We start from the raw sequence: 20,498 nt of genomic DNA, 5'->3' as shown, positions 1-20,498 counted from the left end.
TACAGACAAGAAGGGGCAGTGGTCTTGTAAGGGGGAGCGAGCACCAGATATAATTTTCTCTCTCTTACTCTGCTCATGGGTCCCCAGTACTGGTATTTCTTGCTACTTCCTTCTTTGGCCCCTAGACATTTTTCCCTCTTAGCCCTTGTCTTTATCAACTTGTTCACGGGATGACAAATTTCAGTAATGATCTGGCTCAGGCCCTGTGCTTGTAAGGGCTGAAGAAACAGTGGGGAATGAGGCAGACAAGGTTTGGCACACACAGGATGCAAATCCCTGCAAGCCAGTGTCACTTTACCAGTAAAAAATCGTCCTCCTTCCTAAGTATTATAAATTCATAAGATGCCCAACTGGATATTATATTTATTTCAGATCCATGGTGTTGCCAAAGTATTATCCTTGTTCACTGAAATTTGCTAAGACATTCATTTGCCTTCATGGTTTGCAGTCACTGGAGATACACATCTAGCCCATTCCAAGATGTACTTAAAAGTCAGGCACCATTCGTACAATGGGATATTATTAGGCAATAAAAAAGAATGAAGTACTGATACAGGCTACAACACGGAGGCACTTTGAAAACATAGGCTAAATGAAAGAAGCCAGTCACGAAAGATCACATATTGTATGACTCCATTCAGATGAAATTCCCAGAATACGCAAATCGATAGAGACAGAAAGTAGACCATTGGTTGCCAAGGGTTGGGAGGAGGGACAAATGGGGGGTGACTGGTAATGGGTATGGGGTTTCTTTTGAGCGATGAAAATGTTCAGAAACTAGATAGTGATAGTGGTTGCACAATTCTGTGAATATGCTACAATCGCTGAGTTGTACACTTTAAAATGGGTGAATTTTATGGTATATGAATTTTATCTCAATTAAACTGTTTTTTAAAAAAAAAAAAAGTCAGACACCATCACTGCAACTGTGGTAGGTCAGATCTCACAGTATTAAATAAAATGTTATGCAAGGTTTACAGGATAAAAAACCAGGCAGCGTGCAGTCATCAGAGTTTGAGTACATTTCTGCACAGGAAAATAAGTACAGAGTCATTCTATAGATAAGGAATATCAGGTCAATCCATTATTTCAATTTAATGATAATTTTTAGAATAATTTCAGAGCAGGTTTTTATAATACATAGTACAAAAAGGAAAACTTTTGAAAATAAAAAAAAAATCCATGACTACATCAGGGGGTAATTTGGGGGTTTTAGATTGATTTTAAATGAATGTTAGTTCAAATTATCCCCAGAGAATTTCTGGCCAAGAATCCAGCTATATGTAGCATGTATTTTACATACAAACTCATATCTTCACAATAACCTTAATTGCTGGTATGCCTATTCCCACTTACAAAAGAACCACCCGAGAACTGAGTTGTCCAAAGGTGCTTCAATAGGAAGTGATACAGCAGTATTTAAGCTCCTCTGTCTGGCTTCAAAGCCTACGTTCGCTCTTCCTCCTCCTTCTATGGCATTCCACGAATAGCCCTTCCCTGAACCGGAGGAAATGATATGTCCCTTTGCTTGTAGCCCTCAGTAAGCAAGTTCTATGCAACGTCAACAAAGGTAGCTTTAACCAAAATATTACATTTACCTTTAATCTTAAGACATTAAGTGTGAACATAAACTGAAGCAAAGAAATGCAGACACTGAAGGAGCACAATTATTATTTAGCCATTTTCTGAAGTAATTAATTTTCCATGTTAGGGATCATCTGATTGTAAAGGGGGCTTTTCCACACCTAGAGATGGATCTGGAACAAGATTGCGAATAAAAGTAAATTATGATGGAAAACCTAGGGGACTTAAAATCACATGGCTGCGCATATCCATGAGTCCAGGGTGGTCTTTGGCACCTTGGATCATTCAGACCCTTCCCAGAGCCACGGTTTTGCTGGGATGTTGTCCGAACTGTGGTCAGCACCCAGGAGAACCTTCATGGGAGAAGAGCTGGCAGCCCAAGGCTGTTCGATGCCATCAACATCACAGGGGTGAGAACAAGAAAAGTGCATTTTCAGACAAATAGTGCCATCCTATCTGTGTGTTTATTTTTGACTATTCCATTTCTCAGGGAAACAGGAAATGTAAGAGAAAGGAATGTTTGTATTTTGGTAGGGCAGGTTTAGTTTAATTTTTCTAAATATGCCACCAGTGTTTTTCCAAGAGACACTAAAATAGGAGGAGGTGATGCAGAGAGTTCAGAGGTGGGGTTCTAAGGGCAGAGGGCATTAAGCTGGGCGGTGAGGCCACAGACCTCATTCAGCAAACATTTCCTGGGCCCCTCCTATATGCCAGACCTGGGTCTAGGGCAGATACAAAAAGGGAGAAGGCAGGCGGGACCTCCATCTCAGGCACGTGGGTGAGTGGTGGGACTATTGACTGAGGTCGGGATATAGGAAGAGGAGAGAGCCTTTCTGATGGGAAGTTAATGAGGTTGCTTGGAAGTGTTGGGTTGGAGGTGCCTGTGGGACCATCTGAGGCAGGGTTCGGGAGGCAGGTCTGTAACTCAGGAGAGGCCTGAGGGTTCAGTGATGAGCAACCGCAGACACAGACCCACAGCTTCTCACGGAGCTTACCGGCTAGTGAGGGAGTCAGACTCTTGCCCAGCAATCATACAGATAAATTTAAAATGGCAAAGTGCTAAGAAAGAAACAGAGGTGAGCGGGCCATGACCTAGGCAGGAAAGTGAGTGCCAGCTTCTCAGGGAAGTGACATTGGAGCTGTGATCTGATGCATGGAAAGGAGGAGCGGGGAGAGTGGTCCAGGCAATGAGAACAGCATGTTCAAAGGCCCTGTGGCTGGAAGGAACAAAGCTAGTATCAGGGTCAGAAAGAGAGCCAGTAAGGCTGGGATAGAGAGGCTGATGGGGGAGCATGGGTAAGATGTGGCTGGGGGAAGAGGCTGGAGCCAGATCACAGAGCCCTGTAAGCTGTGATCAGGAGTTTTGTCGTGACATGTTTCAGTCACCTAGGTGGTATTTTATAGATGTCACAATATTAAAGGATTGGAAAGGATTGTCAAAGGTCATCTTGTCCATTTTCTTCCCGCCAGACAGAAATTTCTTGGTGTGCAGCGCTTAAACTCCAAGGAGATTCTGTCAGATACTACATATCAAGGTTAAGGTTTTTCAAGCAGCCGTCGGGATGTTTCTGTTCTCTCTTTTAAATGAATCTTTTTAAATGCCTGTAACAAGCCCTGTTTCTGGGCTGCTCCATTTCTGTCAAAGCTTCATCGTGTTTCCTGCTGACAATATGGCATCACCCCCCTTCTCTCCCATTCCTGTGTCCCAGGAACGACTGAGTTCTGTCCATCAGGCTTCGATATCCCCCTACCCACACTGGTCACTTTGTCCCTGAGATCACAGATATGAAGAGAATGGGAACTAGTGTGGACTGCTGTCCTACTATGTGCCAGGCCTTGGACATCCCCAAACTTGATTTAAGCCTCTTCACTGGCAGTGACCATTTAGTGACAGACACCTATTATAATGTCAATTCATCAAGTGATCTTACTTGGGATATGAGGAAACTGGGTCACAGAGCGGCCAGTGAGCTGCCCAAGGGCTCATAAGCATAGGTGTCGGAGCTAGACGTGAGATCTGGGGACTTTCTGGCTCCACAGCTTATGCTGCTCACCATGTCCCAAGATGCTTGGTTATTACAGCAGCCAGTCATGTCCTAAGGAGTCTGCTGGCCTCCACCTACCCTCTCCAACAAAGTCAGTGAGTAGACACAGTTCTAGACACATGGAAGCCCTCGATGATGGATAACATGATTTTCCAGAAGCAGCAGCAGGACAGTGGGCTCTGGCCAAATCCTATTTCTTCCCCTTTCTTGCTAAGTGATCCTAGGCAAGAAACTTCACCTCTCTCAGCCTTCACTTCCTTGTATATAAAATGGGGCTAAAAATAGGAGCTACCTCATAGAAGGGTCAAGAGATTTAAATGAGGCGATATATGTAAAGTGCTTAGCACCACGCGTGGTATACTGTAAGTGCTCCAAAAGTGGGAACTGTTGTTAACACAGCCTCCAGAAGAGTCTTCCTGAACCTGCTTTGTCTGTGTCTACCCTCTGCACCCAAACCCGCAATGGCTGCCCAGTGACCACAGAATACGTCCTGAATTCCTTCCTCTGGTGTAAGGGCCCCCCAAGCTTGCCACTGCCCATATTTTCACCCTAATTCCCACTGCTTCCCCAACAAGCCTCTATGCAAACCAACTTTATTAACAGCTTTTCCCCAAATTCTGTCTGACTCTGCCTGTATGTGTGTGACATCTCTCCCTGTTATGGAAGGCTTTGTGTAACACCCATCCAACAAATACACTGCATACACAGTCTACCGTATGCCAGGCCTTGGATGGAGCCTGGAGATACAGTGGTAAACAAAACATGCAAAGCACCTTGTTTTGTCAGAGCACCTACAGGGGAGTTGAGAGATGGACACAAAAGAAATAAACGTGCAATTACAAATAGTGGCTGTCTCTATGAAGGGAGAGTTCACGGTGTGATAAAGAAGACTACAGGAAGCACCTACGTGAGACCAGTGGCCAGGGAAGCACTCTCTCAGGATAGAGCATTTCAACTGAGACCTCAAGTATGAAAAGGGGTGGCCTAGAAGAGTGCTAGGTAGAATCTTTCGGAGAAAAGGGGCAGCATGTGCAAAGACCCTGTGGCTGGAGGGAATGTGGCCCATTCGGTAAAGAAGTGAAAGGCTCATGGGTTGGAACATAGCTTGTAGACAGAAGTTGGGGTGGGAAGGAGGGAGAAACACAGGATGAAGCAGAGGAGGTAGGCAAGAACTAGATCAGGCAGAGCTTCAAGGCATGGAATGGAGGCCCAGCTCCTCCTTGAAATCTCCCCAGTTGTTTTTGGTCCTTGATTTCCTCCTCCAGACTCTTCCAGGCCTTGTTTTCTCCATCACTTAGCCAGGACCAGACACTACGTATTTAAATCTCCAGAGAGTCATGAATGTAGAAGGAAGTGCCTCCTTCTCTGGGAAACTGCACCGGGCCACTCAGGTCCCAGCTCTCCGCTTCCCGGGCTCACACTGCCCCGACTCCAACCCCCCAAGAGAACGCCCAGCATGAGCACTGGGCTACCCCCACTTATTTTGGTTTCTTGGGAGACTTTTTGAATAGGGCCCTTATCAGGGTGGGGATCTCTGGTTTCAAAAATTGATCTGCCCCTTCTAACAGGATGTCAGGTCTCTCACGCCATTGGGCAGTGCTGAACTCTGGAGCCCCCGGGGGCATGTGAGCGGGGACAGGGAGCCTGTGAGAGACTGGTGCAGGCCTCGCCATCCCCAGGGGAACTAAATAAAGCTATTGTTGGGAAGGGAAGAGAGAAAATAGCCGACAAGATGTTTTTTGTTCTCTGTGACCTGTCTGTGTTCGGGGAGGGGCTGACATGTCGCAGATGAGTGGAAATGAGAGTGGCCTTTGAAACCCATTTGAACAGCTTGGGGAAGGAAAGGGAAAAAGTGGGGAGAAGACCTGGGTGGCAGTGGAGAAGTTCTACCATTTCTTAACTGCCTGACCTTGACAGATGTCTTGCCTCTGATTCCTTATCTATCACATGGGGAAAGGGAAGAATGCTCACATATATAAAGTACCTAGAACCATCCCTGGCCCTTATGAGACACTCAGTAAGTGTAGTTGTCATTAGCCTGGGAGAGCATGTGGTGGGTAGACTCACCCAGTGTGCAGTACCATGGACATTTCTTGAGCTCTAACAAATGACTTCAGAGACCTATCAGAATGCCTCCAAATTCTGCTGATTCTACCCTTGAAAAGCTTTTGGCCTGGCCACTAGATAATAAGATGTTAGTTTACAAGCTCATGTGTACAAAACATTCAATGGTCTTCCTTGTAGTAGCAGAGAGAGAGAAAGAAAATGACACAAATGTCCATTATAGGAAAATGGCCAAAGAATTGCAGCCCATGTACCCTGTGGAATATTGTGAAGTTATTGAAACTATTGGGTCAGGAGTGTAGCTACTGACATGGGGAAGGGGGTCCACATGGTGTGATGTGAAGTGAAAAGAGCCATTTCTAAAAGAAAATCCACCTCAACCATATATGTGCATACACGTTTGCAAAGATGGAGCATGACAAGTGTTGGGCAGAAATCACCAAGAAGATGAGATCAGTTACCTGGGCTGGGAAATGATATAAGGAGAAAAAAAAAAAAGAAAAAAAGATTGTGGCAAAATAGGAGAAAACTTACGGTGTAATGTTAGGTGAATAAACTTCAAATTCTATCTCTAATATTATTGCAGAGTATCCCTTTTTTTAATTGGACATCTAAATGAGGATTATAAAGTAAAGTGGGCCAAAGCAAACACTGATTTGACTAGATGCTGAAGTCGTAGACAAAACTAGCCTTGAATTTCTAAGGTCATTTGAAGAAAATATTGCTATTTTTCAAAAGTGTCACTTGAAAAAAAGAAGAACTCTTGGGAGTGCCCCCACCCTCTCCACCATCCCCACCCCAGTCCAAGCCCAACCAGTGGCACTTCGTGTTGGTTGTAACTAATTCCAAATTGGTCTCTGGCCCTTCAGCCTCTCCTGATGCAATTTAACCTTCCCTCAGCTTACAGGTCACGCTCGTGTCCCAGAACTGAGCTATATCCCCAGCCCATTCAAGCAACCTAAATTCTTCCCTTCAGCTTTGAAGGCCCCCAGTAATCTGGCCTCACATTGCCTCTACCTCAACCCAACACCAGCCCAGAGCCTTGCCAGTTGGTTCTAAAAACAGTGCTCTTCTCAACCAAAGCAAAACATGGCAAAGGAAACTCTCCCCTGGTATCAGGAAAATTCATTGCCTTAAACATATTCTCAAAATGCTTTCTTTGAAATACCTTACTGTAAATTCTCAGATGTTTCTAGATTGACTTTCTGTGTCCTGTAAATCCAGATGCAATTTCTACTCCCACTATTTTTGACAATTAATACGTTCCTCCAATTTCATTTAAAAGTGTTACAGAAGGGCACTCAGTTCAAATATATCATTCCACTTAGCAATTATGTCCAAAATAACTTCATTGATGATAGACTCATATTAAGTATCATAAAATAAATCCTCCCTTCCTATGAGTCTTTGTTCATTAGAGCTCATGAAGAATCTCTACACCTTTTATGAGAAGACCACAAGACTCTACACCATTCAGCCCTTGAGGAATGCTGAGCCTTCCCTCCACCCAGCCACAAAATACTCATCCTTCAGAATCCTTCACTGAGTCTTCCTTTCCTATGGAGACTAGCTCATGACTCCACCTGCCCAGACTTACCCACCATGCTGCTTATTCTGGTCTTTCATTGCATAGCTCATCTCTCTAAGATAGGAAATCTTGTCTCAATCTTCTGTGTGTCCTGCACAGCATGAAATACAGAGCCAGCCACAGAGTTCTCATTCAGTTAGTGCCCACTGAATTGGTTAGATTTAATATTATTTTATTGATTCTTATGATTAGGGAGGAGCATATATTGTATCCCAGAGATGCATATCCCTAGGAAGTGTGCCTGGGTAGAGAGAGGGCTTGATTAAGAGTCAAAACGCATGAGCTTGACCGGTTCTCCAGTTGTGTGGCATGAAAACAATCACTTCACTCTTTGGGCTTCAGCATCTAAGAGGACACATGTATTAGTTTCCTGTTGCTGCTCTAACAAATTTAGCAGCTTAAAAGAACACCTCTTTATTGTCTCACAGTTATGTATATCAGACATCTGGGATGGCGTGACAAGGTTCTCTGCTTAGGGCCTCATCCAGCTGAAATCAAGGTGCTGGCATCCTGCATTTTCCTCAGGAGCTCAAGGTTCTCTCCCAAGTTCATTCTTGGTATTGGCATAATTCAGTTCTTTGCAGCTGTAGGTCTGAGGCCCCCAGTTCCTTGCTGGCTATCAGCCAGGGGCTGCTCCTGGAGCAGGAATGGTATGTTGAGTCTTTCTCATGCTTTGAACCTCTCTGCCTTCCTCTTCCGCCGCCAGCCTGAGAACGTTCTCTGCTTTTAAGGGCTCATTGTAATTTGATTAATCTCCCTATTTTACGGTCACCTGTGCATATAATAGAACAATCGTTGTATGACAATCTCATCACATTCACAGGCTCCAGAGATTAGGGTAGGACATCTTGGGGAGCATTCCTAGAAATTCTACCTGCTGCATCATGGTAACATGGGGGATAGGCAAGTAGATTACTAAGGTTCTTGCAGATTAAAATTACCAAGCTTTAATCACCTCTGATGACTCGCTCTGGTGTAGCTCCCTGATTTTCCCTCATTGGGCTTCATTTCACTCCCTCCCGGGCTATTAATCAGATACTGCCAAGCTAGAGCCTCTGCTCTCGTTCCTCCATCATCCAACCTTCCTTTATCTCTCTCCTTGCCTCACAAAGCTAGAATCATCTCCTTCCTCCTCTCAATTCTACTTCACACTTTGATTTTGAACCTCCACTTGGTGCTAAGCAGCTTTACATTCTTCTTCTTCTTCTTTTTTTTACCGGTACGCGGGCCTCTCACTGTTGTGGCCTCTCCCGTTGCGGAGCACAGGCTCTGGATGCGCAGGCTCAGCGGCCATGGCTCACGGGCCCAGCCGCTCCGCGGCACGTGGGATCTTCCCATACCGGGGCACAAACCCGTGTCCCCTGCATCGGCAGGCGGACTCTCAACCACTGCACCACCAGGGGAACCCTACATTCTTTATGTCATTTCTTCTTCCCCCAGTTATCCTGTGAGTTGGCCATTATTGTCCCCATTTTGCAGATTAGAGCACTAAGGTTCAGAGAGGTTAAATATCTAGTCCAAGGTCAAACAGAGAGTAAGTTTAACTCCAACATTCAATTCTTTCCAGTACCTGTCAGCGTGTGGTGAAATGATCAGGCTGGGAGGGATGGAGAGGAAGAGAGAGCACAACGTTTCCCCTCACCTCAAGCTTCACCTTAAAATGTGATGGAGATGAAGCCCCAGTAGTGACCTGGGCAGTTCTTGGACTGCTGGGGGAGGGGGAGTCGATATCTAGGGTCTGTGGGTGAATGGCTGGGTGTGACGATGCTGCCGGGGAACAACAGCCACTTGGTGAAAATGCGCCCATTCATTCCACTTCATAGCCCTTGGGTTGGTAAAATTTAAGTCTTTCGACCTCAAGTGTTGGGCTCTCTTTTCCTGTCCGTGAGAGCGTAAGCAGGTACAACCACTTAGGAGAGCAATTTGACAATATCTAGCAAAGCTGAGACAAGCATTGCCCAACCCCAGCAATTCTGCTCCGGTGTGTGTGCCCTGGAGAAATTCCCCTGCTAGTATTGTTTATAATTGGAAAAAACAGAAATCACCTAAATGTTCATCAGCAGGAAATGAACAAATGGCAAAGTGTCCGTAAAGTGGAATACTTTGCAGTAGTTAAACATAAATCTGAGCTCTATACGTCAACTTACATGAGCCTCACAAACATAATGTACCCCAAAGTTGTAAAAGAATAGATTCTTTTGGCGGGGGGTGGGGGGGCTTCCCTGGTGGCGCAGTGGTTAAGAATCCGCCTGCCAATGCAGGGGACACAGGTTGGATCCCTGGTCCGGGAAGATCCCACAGGCCGAGGAGCAACTAAGCCCGTGTGCCACAACTACTGAGCCTGCGCTCTAGAGCCTGCGAGCCACAACTGCTGAAGCCCGCGCACCTAGAGCCCGTGCTCTGCAACAAGAGAAGCCACCGCAATGAGAAGCCCGCGCGCCACAACAAAGAGTAGCCCCCGCTCGCCGCAACTAGAGAAAGCCCACACGCAGCAACGAAGACCCAACACAGCCAAAAATAAATAAATAAATAAAATACATTTTTTAAAAAGCTTATGTATTTAGATTTTTTTAAAAGTAGAGGGTCAAATTTAAATTATTTAAAAAAAGAATAGATTCTTTTTTTTTAAATTTTTTAGGGGAGTATAGTTGCTTTACAATGTTGTGTTAGTTTCTACTGTACAGCAAAGTAAATCAGCTATATGTATACATATATCCCCTCTTTTTTATTTATTTATTTTTTTTTTTGTGGTACGCGGGCCTCTCACTGTTGTGGCCTTTCCCATTGCGGAGCACAGGCTCTGGACGCGCAGGCTCAGCGGCCATGGCTCATGGGCCCAGCTGCTCCGCGGCACATGGAATCTTCCCGTACCAGGACACAAACCCGTGTCCCCTGCATCGGCAGGCGGGCTCTCAACCACTATGCCACCAGGGAAGCCCTCCCCTCTTTTTTAGATTTCCTTCCCATTTAGGTCACCACAGAGTACTGAGTAGAGTTCCCTGTGCTATATAGTAGGTTCTCATTAGTTATCTATTTTATATGTGGTATCAATAGTGTATATATGTCAATCCCAATCTCCCGATAAGAATAGGTTCTTTTGATGCCACTTACATAAAGTTTAACACGTGTAATGTATATTGACTGGGAATCATATGTAATAGTTAAAATATGAATAAATACAAGGAAATTTGGTAAGAAAGAAGTACATCAGGGGCTTCAACTGTTTGGACAATGGCTTATTTCTTAAGCTAGATAATGTCCACAATATTGCTCTTTAAGTCTTCTTTCATATGTGAAATACTGCCAGGAATTGCTTACCACTTATAACATTAAGCGGAAAGAGCAACGAGCAAAATTGGGTATGCACCATACTTCCAATTTTGTGAGAACAGAACAAATCAAAAGAAAAAATTTAGATTAAAAAAAAAACAAAGACCACCAGATAATACACCAAAACTGCTCAAATTTTGAGGGTGATTTTTATTGTCTTCTTTGTACATAACAACATAGAACTTTATTATATTTTACAAACTTTTTATAATGAGTACATGTTGCTTTTGGAATCAAAAATAAATATTGCTCCTTTTTAAATGGATACATTTGTTAACTCTAGACACCAGGATATGATAAATTTTAGCCTGAAATCAGGGAGAAAATTTTTTATTCAGCACCTACTGCAGGAAGCCCTTGTACTAGGTCTTAGAGGAAACCATTCACATCAGGCTTGAAGTCTGACAGACCTAAGTTCAAGAGCCAGTGCCACCCCTTCCCAGCAGCTTCCTTGAGTCTCAATTTTCTGCCTGTGAAATGGTAACAAGAATACCTTCCCTGCTCGCCTCATGGGACCATTGTGGTGGTAAAATGAGATGAGGTCCATCCCGTGGGATTGTGACCCACAGCAGACCCTTCTGCCGCAGCTACAGCCACTTCTAAGTGTCAGACTAGGTGCTGGGCACCAGGAGGGAAGAGCTGGGTTCCTCCTCTCAAAGCATCCAGAGTGTCGGGGGGCAATCCAGGACAGAGTGACAGGCACCAGAAGAGACAACTGCACAGCACAGAGAGTGGGACGTGATTACCTCTGGCTAGGGCTGGCTCAAGTCAGAGGAGTGGTATTATTACTAAATAACGAGAAGGGATAACCCTTGCCCTCAAGCAATTCCAAGTATATTTCTAGACACCAAGCAAACCCATCTCAAACAACACATGAACAGAATGAGGAGGAAATGCATAGCCTAGGTTCAAACCTGGTCCCCTCACTTGCTAGCTGAGTAAGCGTGGGCATGGGGGAGCACCTAACCATTTGAGCCCCTCTCCTCCTCTGTATCACAGGGAGAGGCATGCATGCCTCGTAGGTCTTGCTCAGAGGACTGATTAAGGCACAGATTCCATATCGAGCACCTTCCCTGGGTCAGGCAGTGTTCTAATGGCTGGGGATGCAACAGGGAACCAACCAGGACAGGCTGCTGCCCCGTTGCTCTCTGAAGGAGATGACCCAGGGCAGTTGCTCAGCACAGCACCCACACAGCGCAGCCCATAAATGCTTGTGCTGTAGCATGACCACTATCATTAAGAGAACTCACAGCGTGGCCTGGAGAGAGCTTGGGGGAGGGAATGAGTTTCCAGATACATGAAGGCTGTTGTCGGGAATCACACAAGGCAGAGCCAAGACAGGAATATTTAAGCTGCCATTCATTGAATGTTTACAGTGTAAAGCCTTCACATGTAATGACTCATTTAATCCTCATAGCAACCCTGTGGGATGGATACTCATCATCCCCATTTTACAGATGAGGACCCTGAAGCACAGATCCATGTGGTAGCTTATCTGAGGTTGCACAAGTGGTAAAGCCAGGATTTGAAGCCAGTCAGTTTGCTCTGCTCTGCATTCTCCCCAGGTTGGTGGATGCCCCGGGCAGCCTGGTTTTAGGAGCTCGGGGCTTCCTTTGGAAGCTGAAAGCAATGTCATTTAGGGTGTTTAAGCCACAGAGAGATGACCATCTGTCCAAGCATTCTTTTGGGGATTGCTGGTGATATCAGATGACCATACCTTTCTACAGAAAAGGCAGTGAACAATGTCTTGGTGGTGATGCTCTGGGATGCTAATGAGTAATTTCTTCTTGTCTCTTTCAGCTCACAGCCCCACACTTCCCTGTGGTGGTCAAGCTGGGACACGCCCACGCCGGAATGGGAAAGGTATGAGAAGCAGCTCTTCCGCTTATGTTAATACTCACACGGCTTCCCCAGACTACCTGTTCTCCTCTCCCTGTATCCCCCATCACCCCCACCTGAGCCCAGCCACCCAGATCAGAGTATTAGAGGAGACCAAAATTCACTCCCTCTCCTCCCCAGCCCACCTTTCTCTGAGCTCCCACGGAGCATCTCTCCAGCTCAGGCCATACTAGCCAAACCCTACCTGGCTAATTGTTTCCTGTCATTGTGAATTCAGAGAAATAGGTGTAAAGCATTTTGCAGATGGTGATTCTTCTGTTCCTGTCATCATCTCCACAGCTACGTGTAAGCTCATGTCTTACTCATCTCTTTATCACCTGCAGCGTTAGCAGCTGGAAGGTGGCACATGCATATGGCTCCCAGGAGGAAGCCCCTGGAGTCAGTTTCTACAAAAGGAAATAACATATTTTACATAGTCACAGTTGACGCTGCTACCGAACCAAACTTGGGTCCGCTCACCCGCGTGCAGTAAAGCCAATCTACTGACACTGGGTTGTGGTGAAGGAAAGTGCAGCTTTTATTGTAAAGGTGCCAGTGTAAGGAGGACGGGTGGCTCCTGCTCTAAAGCCCCGAACTCCCCCTGAAAGGCTTCAGCAGAGCATTTTTAAAGGCCAGGTGAGGGAGGGGGTCGCAGGGAATGTCATCAGCTCATGCACAATTCTCTGATTGGTTGATGGTGAGGTAACAGAGTGGTTAACATGATCAGTCCTTAGGCACCAGTAGGTCTGGGGACTCATGATCATCAGATAGTTCATTTCTTCCATTTGGTGGTGGTTTTAGCATCTGTAAAACAACTCAAGAAGTGTGCATCAGATACTATTATCTAGGTCCTTCAGAGAGGAGCTACAGCAGAAGATATGGGCGAGGAGTCTGTCCTGGGAAGGCCTTATAGGGTCCTGCTTGGTTACAACATATTATGACAAATTGTACTGGTCAGATTTTTGCAGTTGCAAGTGTAGAAACGCAAATCAAATTAGGGGGCAAAAGATAATTCATTGGTTCAAGGATCAGGAAGTCTGGAATAGTTCTTGATAGATTCAGGCAGAGCTGGATCCAGGAGCTCAAATGATATCAGAGCTCTTGGCTCTGTTTATCTCTACTTGTTGTTTCTTCAGATAGTCGAGATAGATGGCTGTGGGTGGCCCATTCTGGTCCCTAAGCTCACCGTCCCAGAGGAAGGAAGACCATGTCTCTTTCCAGCATCTCTGCATAAATCTCATGGAGGGATACTGATCAGTGCTTGGCCTTCTGGAGATGTACTCCTAAATAAGGGGAGTGGGGATGGGGAAGTGTCGGGGGCTACCACAGGCCACCTCTCAAGCTTCTGGCTCAGGCAGAACCATGTGAGAACATGTGGATCTCAGTGCCTGCCATCCCCATTGGAGGACCTGAGCCCATGCACAAGGCCCAGCCCGGGCGTTCTAGATAACGGGCAGCAGGGGCCAGTAGAAACCTTGCTTTGTGTAGGCCCAGCCCAGCCACGAATAACCCTACACCCTGCACCTTCGTTCTTCCCACCCCATTATGCCTTCTGCATCACCTCTTTCCACCTAAACTCCAACCCCTTCAAGCAGCAAAGGATGGAAAGAGTCAGACAGGTCAGGGCGTGACCTCAGCTCTGACCTTTGTGTGAAGTGGAGCAGGTTGCCATCTAACTTCTCCTGGCCTCATCTGACAAATGCTGACACTTTTTTTTATTGAAATCTAGTTGATTTACAATGCTGTGCCCATCTCTGCTGTAGAGCAAAGTGACTCAGTTATACACATACAGACATTCTTTTTTCCTATTCTTTTCCATTATGGTTTATCACAGGGTATTGAGGATAGTTCCCTGTGCTATACATTAGGACCTTGTTGTTTATCCATTCTAAATGTAATAGTTTGCACAAACAATGATACTTCTTATAACCACCTTTAAAATGAATCCTTGTCTATTATATCTCGGTAAAACTGGAAGAAAAAAAAATTTTTTAATCCTCCCGCCATACTACCTCTCCCTGAAAAGGACACATTGTGAGGGCGGAGATGTTTACCTGTTTGCCCACTACTGCACCTACGGCTCCGAATGGCTCCTGGTGTACCCCTAGCCTCTCAGTTTGTTGGTCGAGTGGATAAATGAGTAACTCCCTCTTCAGATGCCACCCTAAGTCTGCTCCCCACTGCCTGTTCTCCCAACCCCTCCTCCATCCCCTGTCATCTGGCTATAGCTCCCTCCACTCCTGAGGCTCCCCTCCCCATGGTCCTCAATGACCCTCTGCTGCTAATTCAGCTGTCACTTTTCTGTCCATAGCTGAATTTACCTTTCTACATCATTTAAACCTGCTGGCCATCCTTTCTGCCCTGAAACTCATGCCCCTCTCCTGGCTCTCTGCTCTCTCTCTGACCCATCCTTCACAGTCTCCTTCAAGGGCTTTCCTTCCTGCTGCATCTTTAGCCGCATCTATTCCATCAGCACACGCCATCTGAGCTCTCGTCTGCTCTTTCAGCTTCAGCTCCCATCTACACACCAACAGCCCCCCAGTCACATTTCCTATGCAGAGCATCAGGCTCTTATACCCAGTTACCTCCCCTACATCTCCACAGCATGCCCCATGGAAACCTCCGACTCTGAACTTCCCAGACCATGTCCATTTTGTTTTCAGACAGCTCGCCCTCCTTCCTCATCTTTATCCTCCTCCTCTTCCTGGGACCATCTCTACAACAGGAACCACCAGTCCCTCCGTTGTCTTGAAACAGAAATCTGGGAGTCATCTCCCCTCCCCTGTGTCCCAATGGTCATCAAGTCTTGTCACTTGCCCTTTTGTTAATGTTTCTGAAACCTGTCCCTTTCTTTCCGCCTACTGTCGCCATCTTGGACAGCTTTGGTAAAGTTAGAGGGTTCCCAAGAATTAAATTCCGTTTCTAAAGCTTAAAATAATCCCAGACAGGAAATAAAAAGAAGGAAATACTTAAAGAGACTGACGCAATGTCGGGGGAGGGGATGCCTCTGAGAAACTCAAGCCCAAAAGGAACTCCCAGAACATGGAAAGGAGGCCACATCTCCGAGGATAAGAAGTGTCACCCGCTGGAATAAACTGAGGTTTGCAAAAATGCTGAGATCAAGGGGAAAGGACTTTTCTCCTTCTGTCTGGAATGAGAAAAGTATCAGGAACAGCCTGGACATGCCGACTGAGCAAATGATGTCATATTCGTGGCTGAGGGGGAGAAAAACAGAACGGTATCTTCTACAGTACCTCCAGTTTCTCTCCGGAAGGAAGATTGTCTGTCTGGAGAGAAGCAAGGAGAACATTTCTAGGAGGAAACTGGTGAAGAGGCTGTCAATTAACTCAGTCTTACTGGAAATCCACCCAGGATCCCATGATTGAAATTCCTGACCCTCCTCAATTATATTTTGCTTCTCTGTTCACACATATGAATTCGTACCTACTCTGTGCTAAGAATCGGAGGATGAATAGGACCCAGTCCTTGCTCTCAAGAAACTGAGGAGACAACCACATAAGTAAATAAGTATAAGATGTGCTGAGGATCTGATAGAAGGCTGTGCAGGGAGTGTGGAGATTGAAGGAAGGAACTTAATTCCACCTAAGGGATGGAAAGAAGTTCCCTGTCAGGGTAACTGCATGGTTTGGTGTGCCTGGAGATTTAAGGAGTTCTAACAAACAAGAAAGACTCGAAGACAAGAGATGGACCAATACCCTCTTTATTAAAACAAAGAATAGTGGATGTCACAAGGCACAGAAATCAAAATATAGTGAAACGCTGTGCAGTTTGGGGAGCACTTAGATAGTTAGGAGGTAATCGTGGGACACACCAGGAGTTCTAAGAAACCAGTAAGGCTAGACCAATTTAAGAGGGTGGTGTTCTTCCCCCAGGGGCATTTGGTCATGTCTGGAGGCAGCTTTGGTTGTCACAACTGGGGGTGAGGGAAGTGCTAGGGACATCTGGCATCTACCTGGTGGGAGCCAAGGATGCTGCTGAACACCCTAAAATGCCCCCTACAACAAAGAATTATCCAGCCCAAAATGTCAAGAGCGTCAAGGTTAAGAAACCCTGGACAAAACTAATTTCATTTCCTTTGTGGAAAGTTTTACCAGACTAGAAACCAGAGGAAGCAGTGGTTATTATGGAGTTCAATACGTTTCAAAGTCTGTTCCAAAGGACTATGCTAAAGATTATTTTAGTCAAATACGAAAATTCCATGTTAAAATAGGTTTTTAGTGCAGAACTTCTTAGAGTCGTAAATTTGCTCATATACCTCCTAGGGGTACAAGAACATGAAAACTTGTGCAGAATTTTCCAGATTTACCTGACTCAAGAAACTTTTCACCGTTTTTTAATTGAGATGTGTGTCCTTTCCTTAATTTGTAAAAACTCTTCGCACATTAAGGACATTCATCCTTTGTCATACTTTGCAATGATTTTTCTCCATTTGACAGTTACATATCCATTTTTTTATTCAGTATTTAACCATTTTTAAAGGTTTTTTTTCAATTGTAGTCACATGTTTCCAACTTTGCGAGGCAGTTTGTTATAGTGGCTAAGGGTGTTGATTTGAATCTACTTGTTAGTTGTGAGACCTTAGGTTAAGTTACTTACCCTCCCCAACCCTAGTTTCATCATCTTATGTAAAAGGAGGATATTAATAGTATCAAGCTAATATGCTGGTTGTGAAGATTAAGAGACATTATTCATGTCAAACACATAGTTCAGTGCCTGGAACACAATAGGCACTCAATAAATACTAGCTGTCATTATTATTAAGAATGTTTGAACCTGCTCTGAGAACCCAAAATCCAATTGAAGTCAATAGGGGAGATGTGACTAAACAGCATCCTCTGTCAGAGCCTATATTTTATTTGGCTGCAAGTTCAATGTGAATCAGATGAGTAAGGAGTTGCCAAAAGCTCTAATCCATAAACACCTAATAAATAGGTGAAAATGGGCTCAACCTCATTCATCACTAGGGAAATACAAATGAAAACTATGATGAGATGCCACTATATAACCACTAGACTAGCTCAAACTAAAAAGATTAATAATACTAAGTGTTGGCAAGGACATGGAACATTTGGAACACAAACACAGAGCTAGTGAAAGTGTCAATTGATACAGCTGCTTTGGAATACAGATTGTTATCATCTACTAAGCTGAAGTTACACAGAAGTTCTTCTTTTGGGTATACCCAACCTAAATGCATGCGTGTGTGCTCCAGTGTTGATAGCAGCTTATTCATAGTTACCAAAATCTGGACACAGTCCATGTGTCCATTAGAAATAGAATAGATAAATAAATCGCAGTATATTCAGACAAATGGAAAATTTCCAGCAGTGAAAATGGATGAACTACAACTATATACAACAACGTGCATGAATTTCACAAATACACCATTGAATGAAATAAGTCAGGTACAAAAGGATGCCTATTTATATGATTTCATTTATATAAAATTCAAAACCAGGGAAACTAAACTGTAGTGTTAAGTGGGATACATATTAAGGTGATAAAACTTTTAAGAAAAGCAAGAAAATTACTACCATAAAAAAATAGAAGTTACCTTTGTGGAGGAGGGAGGTGTGGTCATTGGGATGCAGCAGGAGTGGTCCAAGTTCTAGTTCTTCACTTGGGTAGTAGTTATGTGGATGTTTGCTTTGTGATTGACAGCTCATTGAACTGTCATTTTTATACTGGGCAATTCTCTATGTGTGTTATATTTCAAAATAAAATAAGGTTTTCTAAACCTTGTTTAGGACATATTAATGGAGATCTGATTTCCAAAATAAAGTGAGAGTCCTGCACTGCACTGATTCCTCCATGGCTAGAACATTGTATTCGGTTCTGGGCTGTAAACCAGTTCCGGATGTTTGAAAGAGCCATTGACACATGAGTATGTCCAGGGGAAAATGAACTGAGCAATGGAGGGCAGAGGCATCCAGGCTAGGAGGGCTAGAGACAGTGGGGCCACCGTCCCCAGAAACATGGAGAATTGTCCTGGGAAGGTAAGCTGGGCTGCTTCTATATAACATGTAGCAGCCAAAAATGGGACCAAGGTCAGGGGGAAATGCATGAGGGTTGTATTGAAAGAGCAACTTTCTGACAATCAGGTGAATATTAATGGAATGAAGAGCCCCTTTGGGTAGGAAGTTCTCATCAATGCAGAACTGGAGCAAAGATGAATACTTACTGTAGAGTTTCAAGGGAATTTAAGTATTATGTGAGATTCTTAGCCTGAGATGTTTGAACCCCGTAAAACTGAGACACATCTGCGTATGTTTATGTGTGGATGGGATATGAATGTTTTTTGGGGAAAGGAGTACATAGCTTCTTCCACCTTTTCACAGGGGCCCATGACCCTCCCAAAGTTTAACATACCCTGAAGGTGACTGCTACAGTATCTTCCAATGAAAAGAATCTGGTTTTGATCAATACTATGAGCCGTCTATTGAAAGGAATGGCATATCTGTTATTATCATAGAGGTCAAGTTCAAGGCCAACTGCCAGTATAGTGTGGGGGTAGCATTTGTAGAATCTGAAAGCATGTTTCTGGTTTGAATCTGGATTAACCATTTACTAGTTGTGTGTCCTTGGGCAAGTTGCCTAACCTCTCCGTGCCTCAATTTCTTCATCTCTAATATGGGGACAATAATCTCCCTCCTGGAATTGTACTGATGATAGAATCAATCAGCCCAGGCTTAGGAAGGTGCCTGGTCAACACTCAGTGAATGGGAGCTTTAAAAACTCACTACAAACATAAACTATTACTCTGATTACCTAACTGCTTATCTCAACTAAGATGAGATAAGCAGTTGCTCATAATAGACAAAAAGGGAAGGAGAATTAAATTCTGGGTAAATTCTTAAAGTAAGGAAAACGGGATTCCAGCATTCCCAGGAGAGGCCAAGATAACACGCAAACCCCACCCTGGGCGTCACCTTATCCTTGTTTCATAAATTCACAGACCTTCAGGACTTAAGTCCCAGCACCCCACTTAAAAGATAAGAACCTGAGGCCCCAGAGAGGAGAAGGGTCTTGCCCAAGGCCACATAGTGAGGAAGCATCCCCAGTAACAGAACAGGAAGGGAAAGAAAATCCTTTGAGATTATTCAACCCCATTGCACACTTTACAGATAAGAACAGTAGTAGTAATAATAGCCAGAATAATAATAAAAGCTAATGCTCTGTGGAGTTTACTCTGTGCAGGCACTGTTCTAAGTCCTTTATAAATTACTCATTGACTACTATCCTCTCAGAACCACCCTATGAGGAAGATACTGTGGGTATCCCCACTTTTCAGATGAGGAAACTGAGGCGCAGGGAGTAAGGGGTGGAATGGGGTTCAACCCTGGGCGTCTGGCTCTGGCTCCTAAGCTCAGTGAGAGGTAAAGGGCACTGCCATGGTCACAGGTTAGTAAGCCCAGACGGGGGCTTGGCCAGGGTTTGTTGTTCTACTAAGAGGAGCCTGGAGTGATGAGGGACAGGGATGAGGCGCCTTGGCAGACAGCCTGTCTGTTCTGGAGGGACCAGGTGGCAGCTCCTAAATGCACTGTCTTCCAGTCGCCCCGGCATCTTGCACACCCCTGCTTGCCCAGGGCTGCTGCTGTCATCAGCTCCCAGCGACGTGGACTCTGCTCTCTTCCCTCAGGCTGACTCACTTAATAAGACTTCCCAGCACTGTCCACTTTTTAAAGTGGGAGTAGGTGGCCAGATAACACGGTAATGGAGAGAAAGGGCTAGAAAATGAGCAAATGGGAGAATGGAACCCAGGGGAACAGTTAAGAAATCAAGGGCTCCCCAGCACCTGGGAGATCACCAGGGAGGAAAGTCACTCTGTGTTTCATGCTCAGCAGAAGCTGAATCAAGTGAGAGCGGGGGAGGGGCTCCAGCCTGCAAGGCGTGCCGGGCAAGCAGTGTTCACGGCCGCTGCCAAGCTGTGTAGGAGGAGAGGAGAGAGGGACACACACTCCCTCCAGCAGCCTCCCTCTCAACTCCAC

At 45.0% G+C, this 20,498-nt stretch overlaps 1 protein-coding gene across 3 annotated transcripts in view; it reads left to right on the top strand.

The window, feature by feature from the left end:
- The window catches only part of SYN3 (synapsin III), a 458,022-nt gene that overhangs the window by 367,551 nt on the left and 69,973 nt on the right, over positions 1-20,498 (top strand). For all 3 annotated transcript variants that reach the window (XR_010932585.1, XM_067697868.1, XM_067697869.1), the window contains exon 7: positions 12,412-12,474. Coding sequence is in view for 2 of the 3 variants with exons in the window: in XM_067697868.1 (XP_067553969.1) it covers positions 12,412-12,474 (63 nt within the window). In the remaining variant the exon portion in view is untranslated. The remainder of the gene's footprint in view (positions 1-12,411; positions 12,475-20,498) is intronic.

The sequence above is a fragment of the Pseudorca crassidens genome, chromosome 11, assembly GCF_039906515.1.
Source record: "Pseudorca crassidens isolate mPseCra1 chromosome 11, mPseCra1.hap1, whole genome shotgun sequence".
Classification (NCBI taxonomy): domain Eukaryota; kingdom Metazoa; phylum Chordata; class Mammalia; order Artiodactyla; family Delphinidae; genus Pseudorca; species Pseudorca crassidens.
The sequence above is the reverse complement of the archived record's forward strand: the minus strand, read 5'-3'. Positions and strand labels throughout refer to the sequence as shown.